This window comes from Seriola aureovittata, chromosome 20 (genome assembly GCF_021018895.1).
Source record: "Seriola aureovittata isolate HTS-2021-v1 ecotype China chromosome 20, ASM2101889v1, whole genome shotgun sequence".
NCBI classification, from domain to species: Eukaryota; Metazoa; Chordata; class Actinopteri; order Carangiformes; family Carangidae; genus Seriola; species Seriola aureovittata.
Window position 1 is genome coordinate 12,727,851 of NC_079383.1, and position 17,398 is coordinate 12,745,248.

Genomic DNA, 17,398 nt, shown 5'->3' on the forward strand with positions numbered 1-17,398 from the left:
GGGGTGTGTCTGCCTGTCAGTCAGCCAGACAGGAGGCTGGATTTATACATCTCTGCACCAGCGTTAATCCTCGCAAGAAGACAGACTCGGGCTTTCAATTAGGAAAGAGTCATTTGTGGAATTTTTTTTTGTGTTCCGTAAAACAAATTACACCGCTGTGATTAAATCGGCGCACCTCTTAAACATGCCAAAATGGTAAACATTTTTAAATTAATATTTATTAAACTTTTAAACGATTAAACATAAACAGCATTCCTCTGTCACAGCTTTTCCACTGCCAAAGTGTGTGCTGTTTCTCCAGACACATTCCTTTTAGGAGATCCATCAGCTGTATAAACCTGTAAATCTGAGGGTAAACTCACAGATATAAGAGGCAAGTGAAAGAGTAAATCTCAAGTGGAGAAATGACACAAAAACAAAACCAAAAAAAAAAAAGGTTTTAATGTCAAATAAATTGCCACGTCAAACAAAATACAGATAAATGTTAGCCCTTTTGATGAATATTTCCCCGTGCTCTTCTTCAGCTGCCTGAGACTGAGGTGATCTTTCAAGTGAACGAAACTGTCATCCATGGGATGGGAATGAAACTGACACCGTGTTATCTTTTTTTTGTCTTTCATCTGTCTTGTTTGAGCAATCCTCTTCGCTGTCTCTGCGTATACACACTGCGGTATGGTAGAGACAACTTAAAAATTAAATTAAGATGTCTTCTGAGACATACATGCGCAAGACATACCGACGCACACACACGGCCAAAGAGGTCACCCTGGAATTGTGTCACTTCATAAACTTCCACATTGTCCCCACCGTCTGAATTTAACAAAGATTAAACGCCAGGCTTTCATCAGCTGCGACATGTGAAGAAAGGGAATAAATACATATTGAAGTAATAACAGGAGATGAATCATGCAGGGTGGATGAATCACTGCCTTCACCGATTTAATGCTTCACATTATAATCCGCATTAGCCTTTACCCATTCACAATGCAGCTATATGTTTAAATGAGACCTCTTAATCTCTTCCTGCATTCCCCAAGACTATCCACAAAAGCGAAAATCTCGGTTTTCAGGTTTTATTCTCCGCATGATTGCACGTTGTTGTTTACTCTCACTCAGTGTGTTAGTGTGGTGTGGTGGCACTGGCCGGCTTGTGGGTATTTTTAGAGGCGAGCTTCCCTTTACATCTCCCCCTAAGTACTGCAAAGTCTTAAGTGTTTTTAATTTAATACTAAGCTTTATGATGTCTATCTATGACATAAGATGACTTTTATGGCAGCATTAATGCAGTTTTTAAGTGGTATTAGTGTGATTCAAATAGAGCAAATGTCATTCCGTGTAGTGGAGGAAAGCAACCACTCAAAAAGGCGAGGATAGCAACACTGGAAATGTGACAAAGGCCGGCGCTACTTTGCCTTGTATCAACAGTCATCCATCAACATTAGTATTGTTATTCGCTTTCAGACACCTTATTCATTAAGTTGGAACAAGAGGCGAAAACTAGGGATGGTTAAGAGGGCTAGGTGGCCTTTAGATACTGTCACGCTACTTAAGAGGGATTTATTGCAAAACAAGTATACCTCAAAATCTTTAGTTGGGTTTGTGCCAGAAACAGTCGCCAGCACCTGTGAGTCCAGATGCAGGGGAAGAACTAACACTCACGGTGGGTTTGGCAGATCCTTGGCAAAGCATACGTAGCAAATTAAATGAAAATAGTTGGAGAAGTCGTATAAATTAATATGAGTTTTGTGTGAAGGAATAAAGGAGGAAGAGGAAACAAGTGATTTGGGAGCGGGGTGGGGGGGTGATTGGATGACACCCAGGTAAAGGGCAGAGAAGAGGCAGATTTCACACGAGAGATGTGGATAATCAAAGATGGGTATAAAGAGAATCAGCTTAACTGTGAGTCACTGAAGGTGAATCACAAACAAGATCAAGAATATAAATAAAAGAATCCAGACATAAATACACAATATGTGCTGCAGCAGAGGGAGTGAAACAGCAAATATCAGAAACACGCAAGCGTGAAAAAAGCACCAGTAGAGCCAATAGCGTGCATGGCCACTGATGTTTGACACTTGCACTGTGCACACAACACAACTTGCACTGTGCAATAAAATGAGACAGGTGGGCCTTTCAGCACACCAGTCAATACTTGAGAGTCATCCTATCGATTGGCAAGGTCTCAACGAAATGTCATCACCCAACAGACCCGAATCTTCCCTGATCTTGCAGTGATGGAAGGACAGATCCTGCTCGAGGTGGTGGTACCTCATAAAAACACAGAGAAAATTTCGGCTGTGATGTGTATGACTGCACTTTAAAAGATTTTCAGCATTACCAGCATTCCTTTTTTTTTTTTTACTCTCAAAACACATGCTTAATTTAAATGTTTGGCCTGATCCACATCTGCACACATACACCAGAGAAAACCAGAAGTCACTGTGACCTTTCAGGCATGTCAGACGTTGATCTTTTGGCCCACTGCTTGGCTTCCTGACATTGACAAGGGTCACATGGTTGGAGTGTGTGCCTTAGTCCCTATGTGCCCTCGAGCCAGCCCAAAGGCACAGCCTTGCCTCCAATGGCAGTAAGCTGATTACAATCATACAATTAGGGAGCTAAAGGACTGTATCGATGTCTCTTGTCACCTCGCCTGACTAGACACACAAAATGGACAGTTCTAGTTGAGGGCACATTTAGCGATATGTTTGACTGATTCACTAATTTCATGAATGGCTTGGATGGAAAGCGAATGAGATAGGAAGACAGGGATGAATAGAACAAAAAAAAAAAAGCTATTCATTTTTTGCATCATATTTCTCACAATCGCTGCTGCGTTGGATTAGAGCTATGATGTTTATGTTACAAAAAAAATTTTGTAACTGGTAGGTACAAACACGGCACAGCCAATGACCAACTGCATATTTGATTTGGAGTATGTTTTCACGCTAGATGCCCTTCCTGCCACAACCTGTGATCAAAACACCAACCCAGAAATCAATGGCCAACCTGCTTTAACACCTGAGCCACAAATTAGTAAAAAAAAATAACAATTTGGTAAATTTCAATATAATGGTTTTTCACCTGTTTTAGTATCAAAATAACCAAAAACCTTATTGAAATAAATGTTATTTTGTTGATACTAGTGAAGTTTAATTTGGTTTCTTCTCTTAACGGGAAGACTGTTGTTCTGAGCTGATTGCTAATGTCAGCATGCTAACACGCTCACCATGTTCACGTCGCGTGTTAGCGTGCTAACATTTGCGAAAAGAGCACTAAAATGCAAAGCAGAGCTGAGGTTGATGGGAATGTCAATTAGTTTCACGAGCAGTGCATATCTCAGCATCTGGACTTGCTGAGATATGTTAGTCTGGACCAAAGTGGTGGACCATCCAAGACTGGCACAAGAAAATTCAAGTAGAAAAAACTCTTGAAATAAATGGAAATACCTCTTGTCAGTGGTAGAAAAAGTTTTTGACTGAATATGGGAATTAAGTATTTCATATGAACTTATTGCAGACTGGACAGCAGATATTGAAAAACTGAAATTTGAGGTGCATTAAAGCACTTGAAGTGAGGCAGAGTGACTGTGGTCAGCAATGAGGAACTCCTGCGGCTCAGCAGAAGACACGGGAGGCCCACATACACAACAAAGAGCAGGAGATATAATATTTTTTTCTGTCACTTCCTGGGGTGTTGGGAGACAGCAAACAGCTGGCAGCACAGCCCACGGTGACGCCAACAGCATGATGACACAAGAGAAAAGCGAAGCGAGAAAGAAAGGAAGACGATGTATGAAAAATGGAGGCGGTCCAACAGAGAGGCTAAAATAGGAAAAAGAACAGGAAAAGCCAACGACTAGGGAGGAGGAGAAGGAGGGGGAGGTGGTGTCGATGAGAGCGAAATGTGAAGAAATGTGTTTGCCCAATCACAATGGCGCCTGCTTCGTCACTCAGTATCCATGAGGCAGCGGCTAACAAGTGGCTTCAACCCCTTTCAACCTCCCACTGATTCTGCTCTATCAGTCTCTTTCTCTTATACGTCCTCAGAGGCTCCTTCATAGAGCACAGGTTTTCATTAATATCTTCTATCCTACAAAAGCAAGCCCCTGTACTCCTGTGACGCCCTGGAGACTGTGACTGGCCTGAAGAGCTGCACCACAAGACTCACAGAGACACCATTCTTCTTTCTTGCGCATAAACACAACCCCAACTTGCCTGCTGCTCTCTTCTCTTTCCACACTTTCAAACAGAGGAAAACAGATCATTACATCTCGACGCAGTTAACGTTAAGGGTATTTTTTTTCGCTGCGTATGACACTGTATATGACTGTGAACTCGTTTTACACACACACTGCTGATAGGAGGTCATTTCAGTGTCAGTGAAAACTAATGAAGCATTTGGTCGAAATGACACAAACAGAAAATTACCTAAGACACTTCAGCATCCCAATGAAGAGGCATGCAAACTGAGGGCAAGAAGTCAGTGAGACGTGAACCGGGTTGATAATGTAGAGCCCAAGCGTTTGCCTTATACATTTGCATTAGGGGTTTGGTTGTGGGGGCTGAGGTACCAGCTGCTCTGCCTCTCACACAGCCTGTATAGAGATGAATTGCTCCCTGGGTGTCAATAAGTCACCATGGCACACCATGGTCACCATGGAAACTACGCAAACACAGTATTTCAGAGGAAACGAGTAAAATGGAGTTGATTACACGTTCCTTTTTTTTCCTCTCCAGAGCTCCTTGGAGGGTTTTTCTAGGTTGGTGAAGACTGCCAAGACTGGCTCCAGAGGATATCCCTTCTCTTTGTGAGGATTCTCAAAATGCATTGCTTGGTTTTGTTTCTCCACTCATCTTTTTTCAAGGTGTCTGGGTAGCTTGTGCATTCAGAGCATGTAAATCCACTCACACTTTTTTTTTTTTTTTTTTTGTGTCTGTGTCGAGAAACAGCAGAGCACCTCTGAGCTGCAGCTCTGGTAGCACACAGGAAGTGCAGACACCTGAAGAAGTATTCCTCTGAAATATGATTGATAAAGACCCGAATGTAGAAAACACCTCAGTGAATACCAATACACTGGCATGTCACCGCTTCCAAGATGGAAGGGTGAGCAGGATCACAATTCAGCTTTCACCCCGCGAGGAAATAAAGACAGAAATGTGAAGGGGACAGAAAAAACAGAGCAGAGAGATGAAAGGGCACAGGAAGTTATAAGAGGAAATTGAGGAATGTAGGGTGATGGTGATGGAAAAGAAAATGTAAGGGGAGGTTATGAAAGCATCTGGGGTGGAATAGGTGATGAGGTGAGGGGTATTGAAAAAGAGATGGCATGGAGAACGTGAGGGAGACAACAGTGTGGCACTGACTGTGTTGTGGCACCCACAGAGAGCTGGCTCAGCAGTATTTGAAGGTTTTCAGATAAAGAGGTGTGTGTATAGATGTGTGTGTTTGTCCCACGCCTGCTTGTGTGCTGCACTTACCGAGGGTATAATGTGTGTATATGTGCAGAGATGTGGAAGACTGGCTTTGAGTGGTGAGTACATAGTGTGTGTTGGTGTGTAGGGGGATCACTGAAGCACGTAATAGAGACCTGGTGCTCATAGCGTTTAGAATGATGACTCTCTTCCAGCCCCTGTCCTCTCTCCATCTCCCCCTATTTGCCGATGCTTTCTGGGACGAGGAAAACAGCGAAAGACAGGGTGAGCAAACCTAACAAGAGGCAGCGATGGAGGCAATGAGCAGGGGGACACGGGGGGTGGGGGTGGGGGGGGGGGGTAGCAGGAGGAAGGAAGGAACACATTAGCCTCTTACCATGAGTGTCACTCAAGCTGGCAGTGCCAGCCCGTGCTCGCTACTGGTCCACAGCCACTCCCAGCCTTCAGTGGGATTTATGTCTCGCTTTGATGGTGCTCAGACCTGCGGCTTTTTGCCAATTTTACATCTCCTGGACTTTTTGCAGACTGAACAGGCATGATGTGTGAAGCTAATAGAAAGTGTGAAGATGAAATTTTATGCAAAAGAAAAAGGATAGTCAAAATTTGAATATTAACCATGGATCATATGACTATTTCTGTTTGAAAGGGGTTGCTTGTAGTGATTAACCAGAGATAATTATCAATCACCTCTGCTTTTTCACTCAGCTGTACTGAGCTTTTAGCATTTTTTTTTACTCATTGATTTAGTTTTCCAGTCCACAACTTTACTATTTTAGTTCAGTCTCACTGTTCTCATAGTAGAGTTTTTGGTCGCAGCAGGCAGCAGTTTTCAGCATAAGAACTCTACTGTACTCTACCTGCCCAGCACCAAACGGCAGACAGCAAAGTTAGCGGTTAGCTAGAGATCCTAGCACTTATTAGCCTGATATTTCCTTTGGTGGATTGGATTGGATTTGGTGGAAAATGAAGCAGAGCTAAAAAAAATTTAAAAAAAAATGGATGAACTTTAGCTTTCTTACATGTGATATGTTTGTGGCATCATTGTCAATTTATTTATAAGTTGAGGGACAGGAAACAATCTGACCTCACGTCAATAATCATGACATAATGACACAATCACCATTTTTAGCTTTTAAAATCTATAATGTGTGCTTTTATTCTGTTTTGTTGTTGGTTGTAAATTGAATATCTTTGGGTTTTGTATTGTTGGTTGAACAAAACAAGGAGACATCATCTCTGGTTCTTGGAAACTGTGAGCGGCATTTTTCACAATTTTCTAACATCTCATACACTAAATGATTAATTGGGAAAGTCACTGATATATCATCAATCTTTATTTCACTGTAGTCGTAACAGACTTGTTCAGTTAGAAAATGTGAGGGTGTATTCTGGGGGATGACAGTAGAATTACTAATGAGACTTCAGCCATCAGGCTTCTCACACCATCTGGCCACTCATTAGCCTGGGCTTGTACTGGGCATGTTGTTTATACTACACTTGTGCTACAGTGAGTTTTTCTTGTTCCACTGAAGTTCCACTGAACCCAGATAAGCCTGTTGTTCTCTGTCGCCCGTCTCTATTACTTAAACTGCGCAGATAACAGAGTGCTGTGCCGCCGTCGTGCTTAGATGTGCTTCATGAGTTTCACTTTAATGATGTCTTCATTCATGAATCTCTATGTGTATGGTCAAGCACAATAAGCCCCTAAGACAAACCAGCGGGCACTTTTGGGATGCCGTTGCTACTGGACTGCATCCGGACTGTAATTCCTCTGCACGTGAGTTCCCACTGGTAATCATGGAAATGGAATAAAGCAGCAGTGGGTTATTTGTGCCGAGCAAAGCAAAAAGAGAGAAGACGGTGGATGTGTGCTTTGCAATTACAGCACACAATCATTCTGTGAGTATTTCTGAAGTAATCAAAAGCGTACACCACTGTGATTTCATCAGCTCAGCTTTAAGGGTCAGCAGCATTGATAGCTTTCTCTTGCTTTGTCTTCAACAACTCCCTCTGCCTCGCTTCCATTTCAACGCTGCAGGTGACACTCACAGATACGACACTTCAGTTAGATCAATAAAGGACTGCAATGTCCTAACATCCTCTTCGTTTTAAATATGACCCTGTGATAGCACTGCTGTAAAACTCAAATGAGATGTCAGCCTCTTAACACATAATCTCACGACAGCAATTTTCAGAGCATTTAAAATTAAAAATAGCTTTTCGTGTGATGAACTGTTGATTTAATGTTCCCCTTGAGTATTTTTCTTTTTCCACATACGTTTCTATTTTTGTATATACAGTAGTCCATCAACACTATCAGGAGGACTCAAATACAACTGCAGCATAAACTCACTAAATGTAATGTAAACAGACCCAGTGTCGCATCTCGAGCTGCAAGACATAATAACATAGATTTTAAAATGTTTTTTAGTATTTCACAGTCATGTAAAATCACCACATGAACAGATGCCAATACTGGTAAACGTGCATTGCTACTGTTATGAAAGTTGATATTTGCTGCTTAGTAACATAACTATAAATTCCAACAACACTAACAAAACTGTGGAGAGTGGAAAGTGTTCTATCCACTGCTTACAGCAGTAGTGCAGTTTGTTGTCCATATGAGGAAATTCATGTTTAGAGTGAGTAAATAGCAGAACAAACTAGTGAGTATTCTCTGTTTATACAACAAATCAGCCACTTTTCATGAAAACAATAGAGGGCATGGTTACAACTGCTTCAAACAACAGAAAAAGCCGGAGTACGTGAGGTAAGAGCAGGTTATCGCCACAGTTTGTTGATGAAACTGATGCCAGAGTGCATTTTGAAGGAGTCAAATTAGTTCAGCAGAAGTGCTGCTTGTTAGTCTCTGTGCCCTTACAAAGCTTTCATTATCCTTTCAACCCCAATGTCTTGTAATAACCCTGTCTCGTCTGAACCAACTCATTACAAAATTGATTTAAACTTAAGATAATCCTTATGTTATGGGTGACTTATAGAGAGAAAAGCAAGACAGTGGTGGACAGGGAGACTGGGATAAAGTGTGTCCTGGAACGTCCAGATGATAAATGCTTCTGCCTCTGCCCATGAAGGCACTATAAGAACTCATGCCACCTATAATCTAGGAGGTTCTCTCTTATCTGATTATGATTGCGGGGTAAAGAGGATTTAGGTGCTGGTGCCTAAATGCGAGGCTGTACTGATTAGAGGCCTGGTGGAAGGCTTATGTAACTAGGAGACTACAGGAGGGGAGAAGGTGTGCTCTACCTAAATGATACACTCCACTCCTGTAATACATCCTGACAAGTTGCTAAAGGCCAAATAAGATAATGTAGTTCAATAATAACTCCTACAGGTTGGAGTTATTATCAGACGCTGTGCCTCCTGCACAGAAGCATTGCGCTGAGAGAAAGAACCGACTTGAAAAGCAGCTAAATGAGCGAAATAATTATGATTGAAGACACACTAACACCAAAAAATTCTGATGTCGTAGCGCTACGAAAGTCTAGGTCAGCATCTAGTGGGAAGGCCTTTTTTACGAAATAAGCAAAAAAGTAACTACAATCTTTTTGCCCAACAAGCTGAGAACATAAAATTCCATAAAATTCCAATGCCCATTGATTTGACCTTGTGAAGACTGACCACAATTCATAGAGATGAAAGAATGATGGTGAAACACAAGGTAGCGAACCTACTGCTTGAATTTCACCCAAAGGGGAAACTTACTGTACAAAACGTTTCGACTTCACGCTGACTAAAGGCCTCTAACTCGTCTTCTCTACCTCTCTTCATCTTCGACTCAACAGCCTGCTCACTGAATTTGCTCTCGTCACACTTGAGGCTTTGCATTAATATTGTCACTCCTGCCGTCCTCACATATCCACGAGTCTGTAAATGAATCAACATGACAAAATGGACAGCGTGTATTGTGCACTCGCACGCTGCGCCGCATATCAAGACAGATGATTATGACACCGCTGACGCTCACTAAGATTGGCATTTCAGGTGTCTGTAACAGCACCTTATCATGCTACAGCTTCCTCACATTGTGTCATCATCAACAACAGTGTCTGTCTGTGCCGGACTGACTTTGGCTGCTTCCAAGCGTGGGAGGACCAAACAGCACAAGTCTGCACCCATGCAGGCCCATTGCTTATCATTCCCACTAGCTAGACTAGCTTATTAGATTAAGAAGAGAGTAATGGTGCACATCCACATTAAGAGCAAGCACAGGGCGGGACATGGCTGATGTAGGGAAGAGGGGTGGGGGTGGTGGTGGTGGGAGGGGGTAGAAAACCCAACTTGAAATGTCTGGCAAGTAGAAACATTGATCTCTTTAATATGCTCTGAATCCTCGGCCATTATTTTCCGGGGCTGCCCGGACTGAATGGACTCTAAAGTGAAGAAAACCTTAACAGGGGAATGATTTCTGTCTCGGAGTGATGGGTGTATTACAGCTTTAATATCCCATAGTTAATATTCCAAACAGCTTATCTAAGGGCTTTGCATGAGGACTAATCAAAATAAAAAGATGCAGCTCTTGCAAACTATACTATACATATATTAAAACGCAGCACTGTAGGCATGCACGGAACAACTCGTAGCATTAATTCACGATGCCAGGAACACAGCCTGACTCATATGTTAATGTTGAAGCTCTCACTAAATCACTGTTGTGTGGTAACATTTATTACACGCTTTTCTGTTTATCTGAACACAGAAAGAAATAGATCCGAGGCATCTAATCGCGTTTCCTGTCACACTGACTAAACCGTCAGCAGGTTACAAACTGCATTTACAAGTTGCAGGCTGATGTTTGGTAATGGTGATACATTCGCACAGGGAAATAATAAAAACAAAAGTCGCTGTAATTCACTGTGACTCTTTAAAGCAATCCAGTCATTTGGATATGGCCTCCTTTGTTTGAGCTCGTGCTAAGTGTATTGGCTGTACGACTACAGCCATGACTCACTGTAAACAAAAGAGGGTCAGGGCAGCACAAATCCTTCTGGCTCAATATCAAGGATGACACGTTCTACTGGATTATTAGAAATTATAGCCTACAGTAAGAAAACAATGGAAACGTCCATCTGATATTTCTTCTAAACATGTCTGCCTTTCAATTCTTATATAATTTAGTAGCACATTACAGTCTTTTACTGGCAGCTATAAGCTGTGCAGATACTCAAACTGAGTAGAGATGAACCACTTTATGATTTATAAATGACTTAAATAATTCTTGATGATCAAACTCTGTGATTTTTCATGATTCAGTTTTCAATAAAATCTTCTCAAAACATGCGTGATGGAAATATAATTAAGGATACAGTACAGTGTAAGAGCTTGAAAGCTGTTGTTGTGACATAAACTTCTGACTTTTCCCCCTCTGGATGTTCACCTGTGACGAGCCAAGCAGCAGATAGAACTGGACACAAAATAATTCTCCTCCTCCTCCTCCTCTCTCTCTCTCTCTCTCTCACTCACTCACTCGTTCGACGGGGCACTCAACCAAAAGCCACGCAGTAACACAGAGAGGCCACTGCATTAGCCCGTGTCCTCTTTGTTTTGACCATTTCATTCATTATTCATTGGGAAAGGTTTGCAAAGATCCAGCTCAGCATCCTGAGTCGTAACTTACATGACTGCACCTCTTACATCACACTCTCTCTCTCTCTCTCTCTCAGGGCTTTCCTCTGTCACTCTCTTTTCCGCCAACTCTCCTCCTTCACTTGTAGCTCTCTCTGAACACCTCTCCGCTGCGTCCTACAAATGTTTTTTTTTTTTTTTTTGGTGCAATGTCTGCATCGTCTTCATCTTTTCCACTCTGCAAAGGGCTTGCGCTCCCAAAGCATGTGCCGGTGTTATCGTTGATGATCGTAATCCTGGCCTGATTGACCCCGCTGAAAAGGTCAGGCCTCTCATGCTTAACCTTTATTTAAGGGCAGAGAGGGCCATAGGTGCTATACAGCAGCACACTGGGCTCTAATATCTGATTAAAGCTGCGTGAGAGAGAAACAAAAGGAGAAAGAGAAAAGGAGACAGAGAGGGAGAGAGAATATATGTGTGCCAGGAGAATCTGGGTCTGGGATTGCATTTGATAAAGGGCTCAGGTTGCTTTGTATAAAAGCACACGGCTCTGTACCAACCTAGTAATGGCATTTACTTGGTCAAGGGCTTTCAAGGGTTCTCACTGTACAGTGAAAGGCTTCCCTGACCTCGGGGAGCTGCCATCTGACAGTCGAGCAGCTCCGGCAGTCTATTTCCAAGTGTACTTTCAGCTGTGGATAACCGTAGTGCGATCACAAGGCTGAGCCATTAGAGTCACGTTCAAGTTCTCGTGGTAGAGCACTCAGCAGAAATGTCAATGCAATTTGAATTAGGGTGGGATTTCCCTTTAAGGTTTCACAGGCTTCCCCCACACACACACACACACAAACACACACACACACAGGCGATAATGAACAGGTCAGCACATACGGAGATGTGTCTGCAGAATCAGGGACCGTATAGAGGATGTAAATCACTTTAAATATCACAAAGCGTATTGAATTACCCCACCGCCGTCACCTGAGTTTGCCTTACTCTAGATATCGGCAGCCTCCTTGTAATTGATTCATGTGATATACCGCTTCTCTACGGAGGCTGAATACAGTTATTAAGCTGAGATAGGATCCATGTCAATCACAAATCAGTGGTTGATTCGGGGGAAAACAAGCTATGCAGGAATAGTAAGGGGAGGAAGATCAAACATGAATAGTAGCCCTACAAAATGATGTATGTATGTAGTTAGTTTCAGTAGAATATTTTTATTTTTAAAGCTTAAAACTGCACTATAAATTTAGAACAAGGCACCAGGGGTCTGTTAATTAAATCTACCATGATTTCCAAACTGTCTCAGCCAAAGGAGAACATCATTTGCTTCAAGGGGAAAAGGCACACAACAATGCACCAAGCAGCACATGCAGAGCTGCATTTCTCACACAGAGGGAATGATGTCGCTTTGGTCACACACACACACACACACACACACACACTGACACTGACACACACAGGACCCCGTGTTTATGATCCCCTGACATGGAATATAATCCTGGGCTGGCCCTGCCCTACACTGCCTGATGATGAGATCAGGATACTGGAGACCCAACGTAAATTACCACTGATTGGATTTCATCAAGGTTGACCTACCTAATTGAGGAGTGAGTCAGAGTGGGGCTGGAATGCGGAGGTGGTGGTGGAGGAGGAGGAGGAGGAGTTTGAGAGTCATCATCACTGTCATCGTTTTAGAAGGGACAGCCATGACATTGCTACACAGTCATCTGATTTCTGTAGGATTTGTCATGTACACGTGAAAAACTGTACTGTATGTGACTGATGCCGCAGTCTTCTAAACATGTGGTATGTGGAAAGGGAGAAACACTCATGACTACCTCCTCACCCAATCAAATTGAATAAATGTGGTCAAGGTAAATATAGTAAACAGCTGATGGAACTGGATTCATGTAATAAAAAAATAAAACTTTTGACATCATCCTGTCATTTTGCTGACTCACACTCAGATCAAGACAGGAGTGCATCCGATAAGTGAGAGAGACTGACACATGATAGCGCCGTACGAGAGAAGAAACGTGTACCTCTCCCTCCAAGAGAAGTGCCGTGTTACAAGCCATTGACGGGTCTGGTTTAAACTGACACACTTTATCCCAGCGAAGAAAAAACACTAGAAGCTGACGTACCTACCAATTATTTTGTCAAAGCAAATGGAGTGTAAATCTGTAGCTCCTGCGGTGATTCCACTACGAGGTTTATTACTGCCAGGACTATAACTTTGGTTTGATGTTTGCATGTATGTCACACCTCTACTTTCACTCCTCATCTCCTGCTTCTTTCCTTCCATTACATCCACCCAAAGACAGCAGCTTTCTCTATATTTAATTCATCCCTAACAACTGTTGCTACTTACAGGGGATGGAAAACAAGCAGATGGTACAAGAGAGCACCTGATGAGAGTACAGTACGCGGCTGTTTGAGATTCAAATTGATGAGCTCAAGATCATTTTGTACAGGTGGGAGTATGTCTTCTAATAAGTGTGGCTGTAATGTGTTATGATCCAGGCAGGAGTGTTTGAGGCTTTGCATGTGAACAGGAAATGTGAGATGGGGGGTGGGTGCAATCGCGCTTCCAGTTTCGGTTCCCTACCTTGGCAGCCACCGAGGAGCTGGGCTTCTCCAGGAGATCCCACAGCTTCTTCCTTTTGTCTGGGCAGCAGGTGTTATCAAACTCTATCTCTCCCTCCCTCTCCCTCATTGTCTCTGCCTCCCTCCGCAGCTCCTCATTCATCTGCTCTTTTTTCTGGTGGTAGCGGGCCTGGCAGCAGGACTCCAGGTAGATCTCGTCAATCCCCCAGTAGTCTAACTCCTGACCAAATGAAAGGGCACACATCTCCTCCATCATGTGTAACTTGCCTGTGCGGTAAAAGTTCAGAATAGAGGTGAAAGCCCCTGGGTGCCGGTCAAAGAAGTACTCATTTTCATTCAGGCTGTAGTCATCGCACACTTCCATCAGGGACTCATGGGTGTTGCAGTCTCGAAGCTTGCCGAGCCGGGTCCTGGGTAGCCGGTCAAGGGTCCGCCACAGGACCTCGTGGTTGAGACCCCCGACGTTAAGGCGGACTCTGCGGGAGCGGGCTTTGGTGCGGATGATGTCGATGGGCTCGGGGGGCAGTGAGGGAGTGTTTCGGATGCTGGTGGGCTTGAGCCCCGCTGGTCCAAGCTTCTCAGCCATGGTTATGGAAAAGGAGACTTATCTGGGAAGAGGTTACGATGACACACACACAAAAAAAAAAGGGAAAAAATGAAAAAAAAAAAAAAAAAAGTCTAAAAATTTTGAATTATGTTGGATCCTCTTTAGGCAAGTCCCTCCATGGCTGAGAAAACAAAAGAGACAGTTGGTGAGATGACTGAATGACTGATGACACTAGTTAAATCAATTTCAGTACAAAAAAAGGGATAGATTACAATATTGTGCATCTGCACATTTCTAAAATGGAATAATAAATCAGGTCTCTTCAGGAGGCAACGAACAGTCACCTGTTACTCCATATTGTCAGTCAAAAATAGTAACAGCTGCACGGTGTTATTGATCCTTTCATCACATTTCTAAGAAGGTGTTAGGCAGAATCAATGACTTTGTTTTAACAGTCAATATGGCTGCTTTGCTCTGCACTCCACTCCAGCACTGTTATGGCTGGGGTAAGGCAATGAACTCCTGCTGGAGCACTACTCTCTATGCAGCCCATCGCTTAAATATGGGACTCAGTGGTAGGTTCAGGAAACAAATGAACTGAGAGAAGCCTCAAAATTCATTCATGTGTTATCACTATTTGGATGGAGGAGGCGCATGTGACAGCAATTTCTGCAGTCTTATTTAACTCCTCATTAGCAAGTATCTTTTCTCTCGCCACCATAGTCACATTGTCTGACAAATACAAGTCCCTGCACATGACAACAGCCTCTGTATACGACACAGTGAATGAAATACCCTTTACACTTGGATAAGTCTTAAAATTTTAAAAGAAAGTTTTTAAATAATACAACATTTGATCATTAACTTGAACAGATAATCATTTTAAAGTAGGAATTAAGCGACATGTCCTGTGTAGAGAAGCGAGAAAAGAGACTATTCCTGAATGCAACAGTTTAAATTCACATTGGGCACTGCCTGATTACTTACACCACGAATTTGCTATAGGCTATTAGTATCTAGAATAATATATGTGTATGTGTGTGTGTGTGTGTGTGTGTGTGTGTGCGTGTGTGTGTAGGCTATATACATGTATATATAAAAATATATATATAGGAAGGGGTGTAGAGGGGCATCACATTGATTATCTATGTCTGTACTTGTTCTGCAGTTCAATAAATTAATACCTGTTACGCTACAACGTATTTTGTGCTCAGTGAGGTTTTGATGCCTTCATAATCCCGCACCTCCATTGTAAATACAGTCTGTGCTGGAAACGCACAAATTCAGTGTTCGACTCGGTTCAAAGTAGTGTTACAAATGAAGAGATAATATCACAGTGAAATAGTAGGTCTCACCTTGCCGAGATAAACCACCTTTTGCATGCAAACTCCTCTTGTTCCTGAGGGGGGTAGAGGATGAAAAGGGAGCCGGGATCCCCCTTTAGTCAAGCGGCCACGACTGAAGAGAGCACTCCGCGGACGCTGCGCAGAGAACGCGCGTCCCACATTTTGTTGAAAATGAGCTGGGGGGGAAGGAAAAGAAGAAGAAGAAAAAGAAGAGGAAGAAGAAGAAGAAGAAGAAAAAGCGTGAATATCTTCCTCTAAAAATGTTCAGCGGGAGAGGACCGGCGCTGTTTCGCCATCGGAACACTGGGGAAAGAGTCCTGCCTTCATCCAAAAAAGCTTGAAGCGTGCGGAGAAGACGGGCTCCCTGAATCACTGAGGCTGCAGACGTCGTGCGCGTAAAAGGCAACGGGAAGGAACGGGATAAGCGAACTGCGGAGTGTCCCGCTGTACACTACTTAGGGAGGAGCAGGCAGGCAGGCAGGCAGGGGCACTCGGGCTGCACCACATCCTATAGGTGAAAAAAAAAACAAACAAAAAAAAACCTTAATGCAACTGGGCAGCAGATTATATCTCTAACCACAAGAAAATGAAAACAGCTCATCTCATTCCGAGCTCTGCAGCCGCACTTAGAGTTAATGTTATGTTTCTTTATTATCATAATTTCAGCTATTATAACTGCCGTTATCGCACAGTACAAACTCACACACACAGATCATAACCTCCATGTAATATAAATCAGGGGAGAATTCTGTATCAGTGGCCTCTTATTGGCTGGATTTAAAGTGTTGATGGCATTTGAAATTAGTAGCACACTTTGCCATAGGCGACCTTTTAGTCAAATGACCATGACAAGTGTTGTGTCTCCACTCACTGTAAATGCACAATCAACCCTTGGCCTTTAATTTGTAACACTTGCAAAGAATCTCCTCTAAGACCTATTGAAAATAATATTACACTGAGCTTTTTTTTTTTTCCTAGTGCTGCCACTCATTACAAGTAAAACAATCCAAACCTCAAAGGTAACAACCAACTAACCATTTCAGATGCTCCATTTGAGCCACAGTAAGTAACCTGATCCGCAAGACAAGACGAGGAGACGGCCTGACCCTTCTTCTTGACCGCTTGAGAGAGCAGTCAGCAGTAAGTCAGTGATAAACCCATGCAGATACACATTATGCCTCCTCTAAGTAATCAAAACCCATCTTGTCTATTAGCTATCAATATGTAATGATCTCCCTTCTCCCTGGTCTTAAATGAATAAATAGAGATATTAAATTATGTATCACTTATTATCCTTCAGATCGTTACCTACACTGCTGGAGTGTTCTCTCTCCTCTCTCTCTCTCTCTCTATCCCTCACTCTCAGTTCATATGAATAGTGTTCAATACAGCAATGATATTTCCCCGTAGAGCTTATGTGTCAGTTGAACATTTCCCCTTAGCCAAGCGCTTTTCCAGAAATTTGATTATACACTGCATACGTGTAATTGATTTCCCTGCCATGTTCCTTCCTTCCAGTGACAAGTGATCAATAACGCTGCATTGACTAAACAGAGTCTTTGCGCGCACGCATACTATGTCTTAACAGTGTGGCCACCAGCACGTGAAGGTCAAAGGCTTCAGCGGTGTCTCTACATGTCACATGGAGATCAGCGAGACACATGCACATTCTCCCAGCATGTTCATGGCATTCAAATATGGATCTAATGAATTATTTGAGTGTGACTTCAGCACTGTGGCTGTCTACATTAGGATGTCTCTATATCTTTGCTGCTCAAATTTGATTTGAAGCAACAGGGTTATAGGAGTTGTGTGAAAATATGCATTTAATGTGCAAAAACTTCTGTTTTTTTATCCAACAGCACAATGTT

At 42.7% G+C, this 17,398-nt stretch overlaps 1 protein-coding gene across 2 annotated transcripts in view; it reads right to left on the reverse strand.

Annotated features, from left to right (window-relative positions):
• kcnb2b (potassium voltage-gated channel subfamily B member 2b) overlaps positions 1–16,218 on the reverse strand; it is a 78,745-nt gene extending 62,527 nt beyond the window's left edge. The window contains exons 1-2 of one of the 2 annotated variants that reach the window (XM_056364401.1): positions 15,537–16,218; positions 13,636–14,242 (exon numbers count right to left, since the gene is read on the reverse strand). In XM_056364401.1, the coding sequence (XP_056220376.1) occupies positions 13,636–14,220 (585 nt within the window). In that variant the 5' untranslated portion in view covers positions 14,221–14,242; positions 15,537–16,218. Of the gene's footprint in view, positions 1–13,635; positions 14,363–15,536 lie in introns of both variants that reach the window. The other variant, XM_056364400.1, reaches the window with a different exon arrangement.
• Between the last annotated feature and the right edge of the window lie 1,180 nt (positions 16,219–17,398).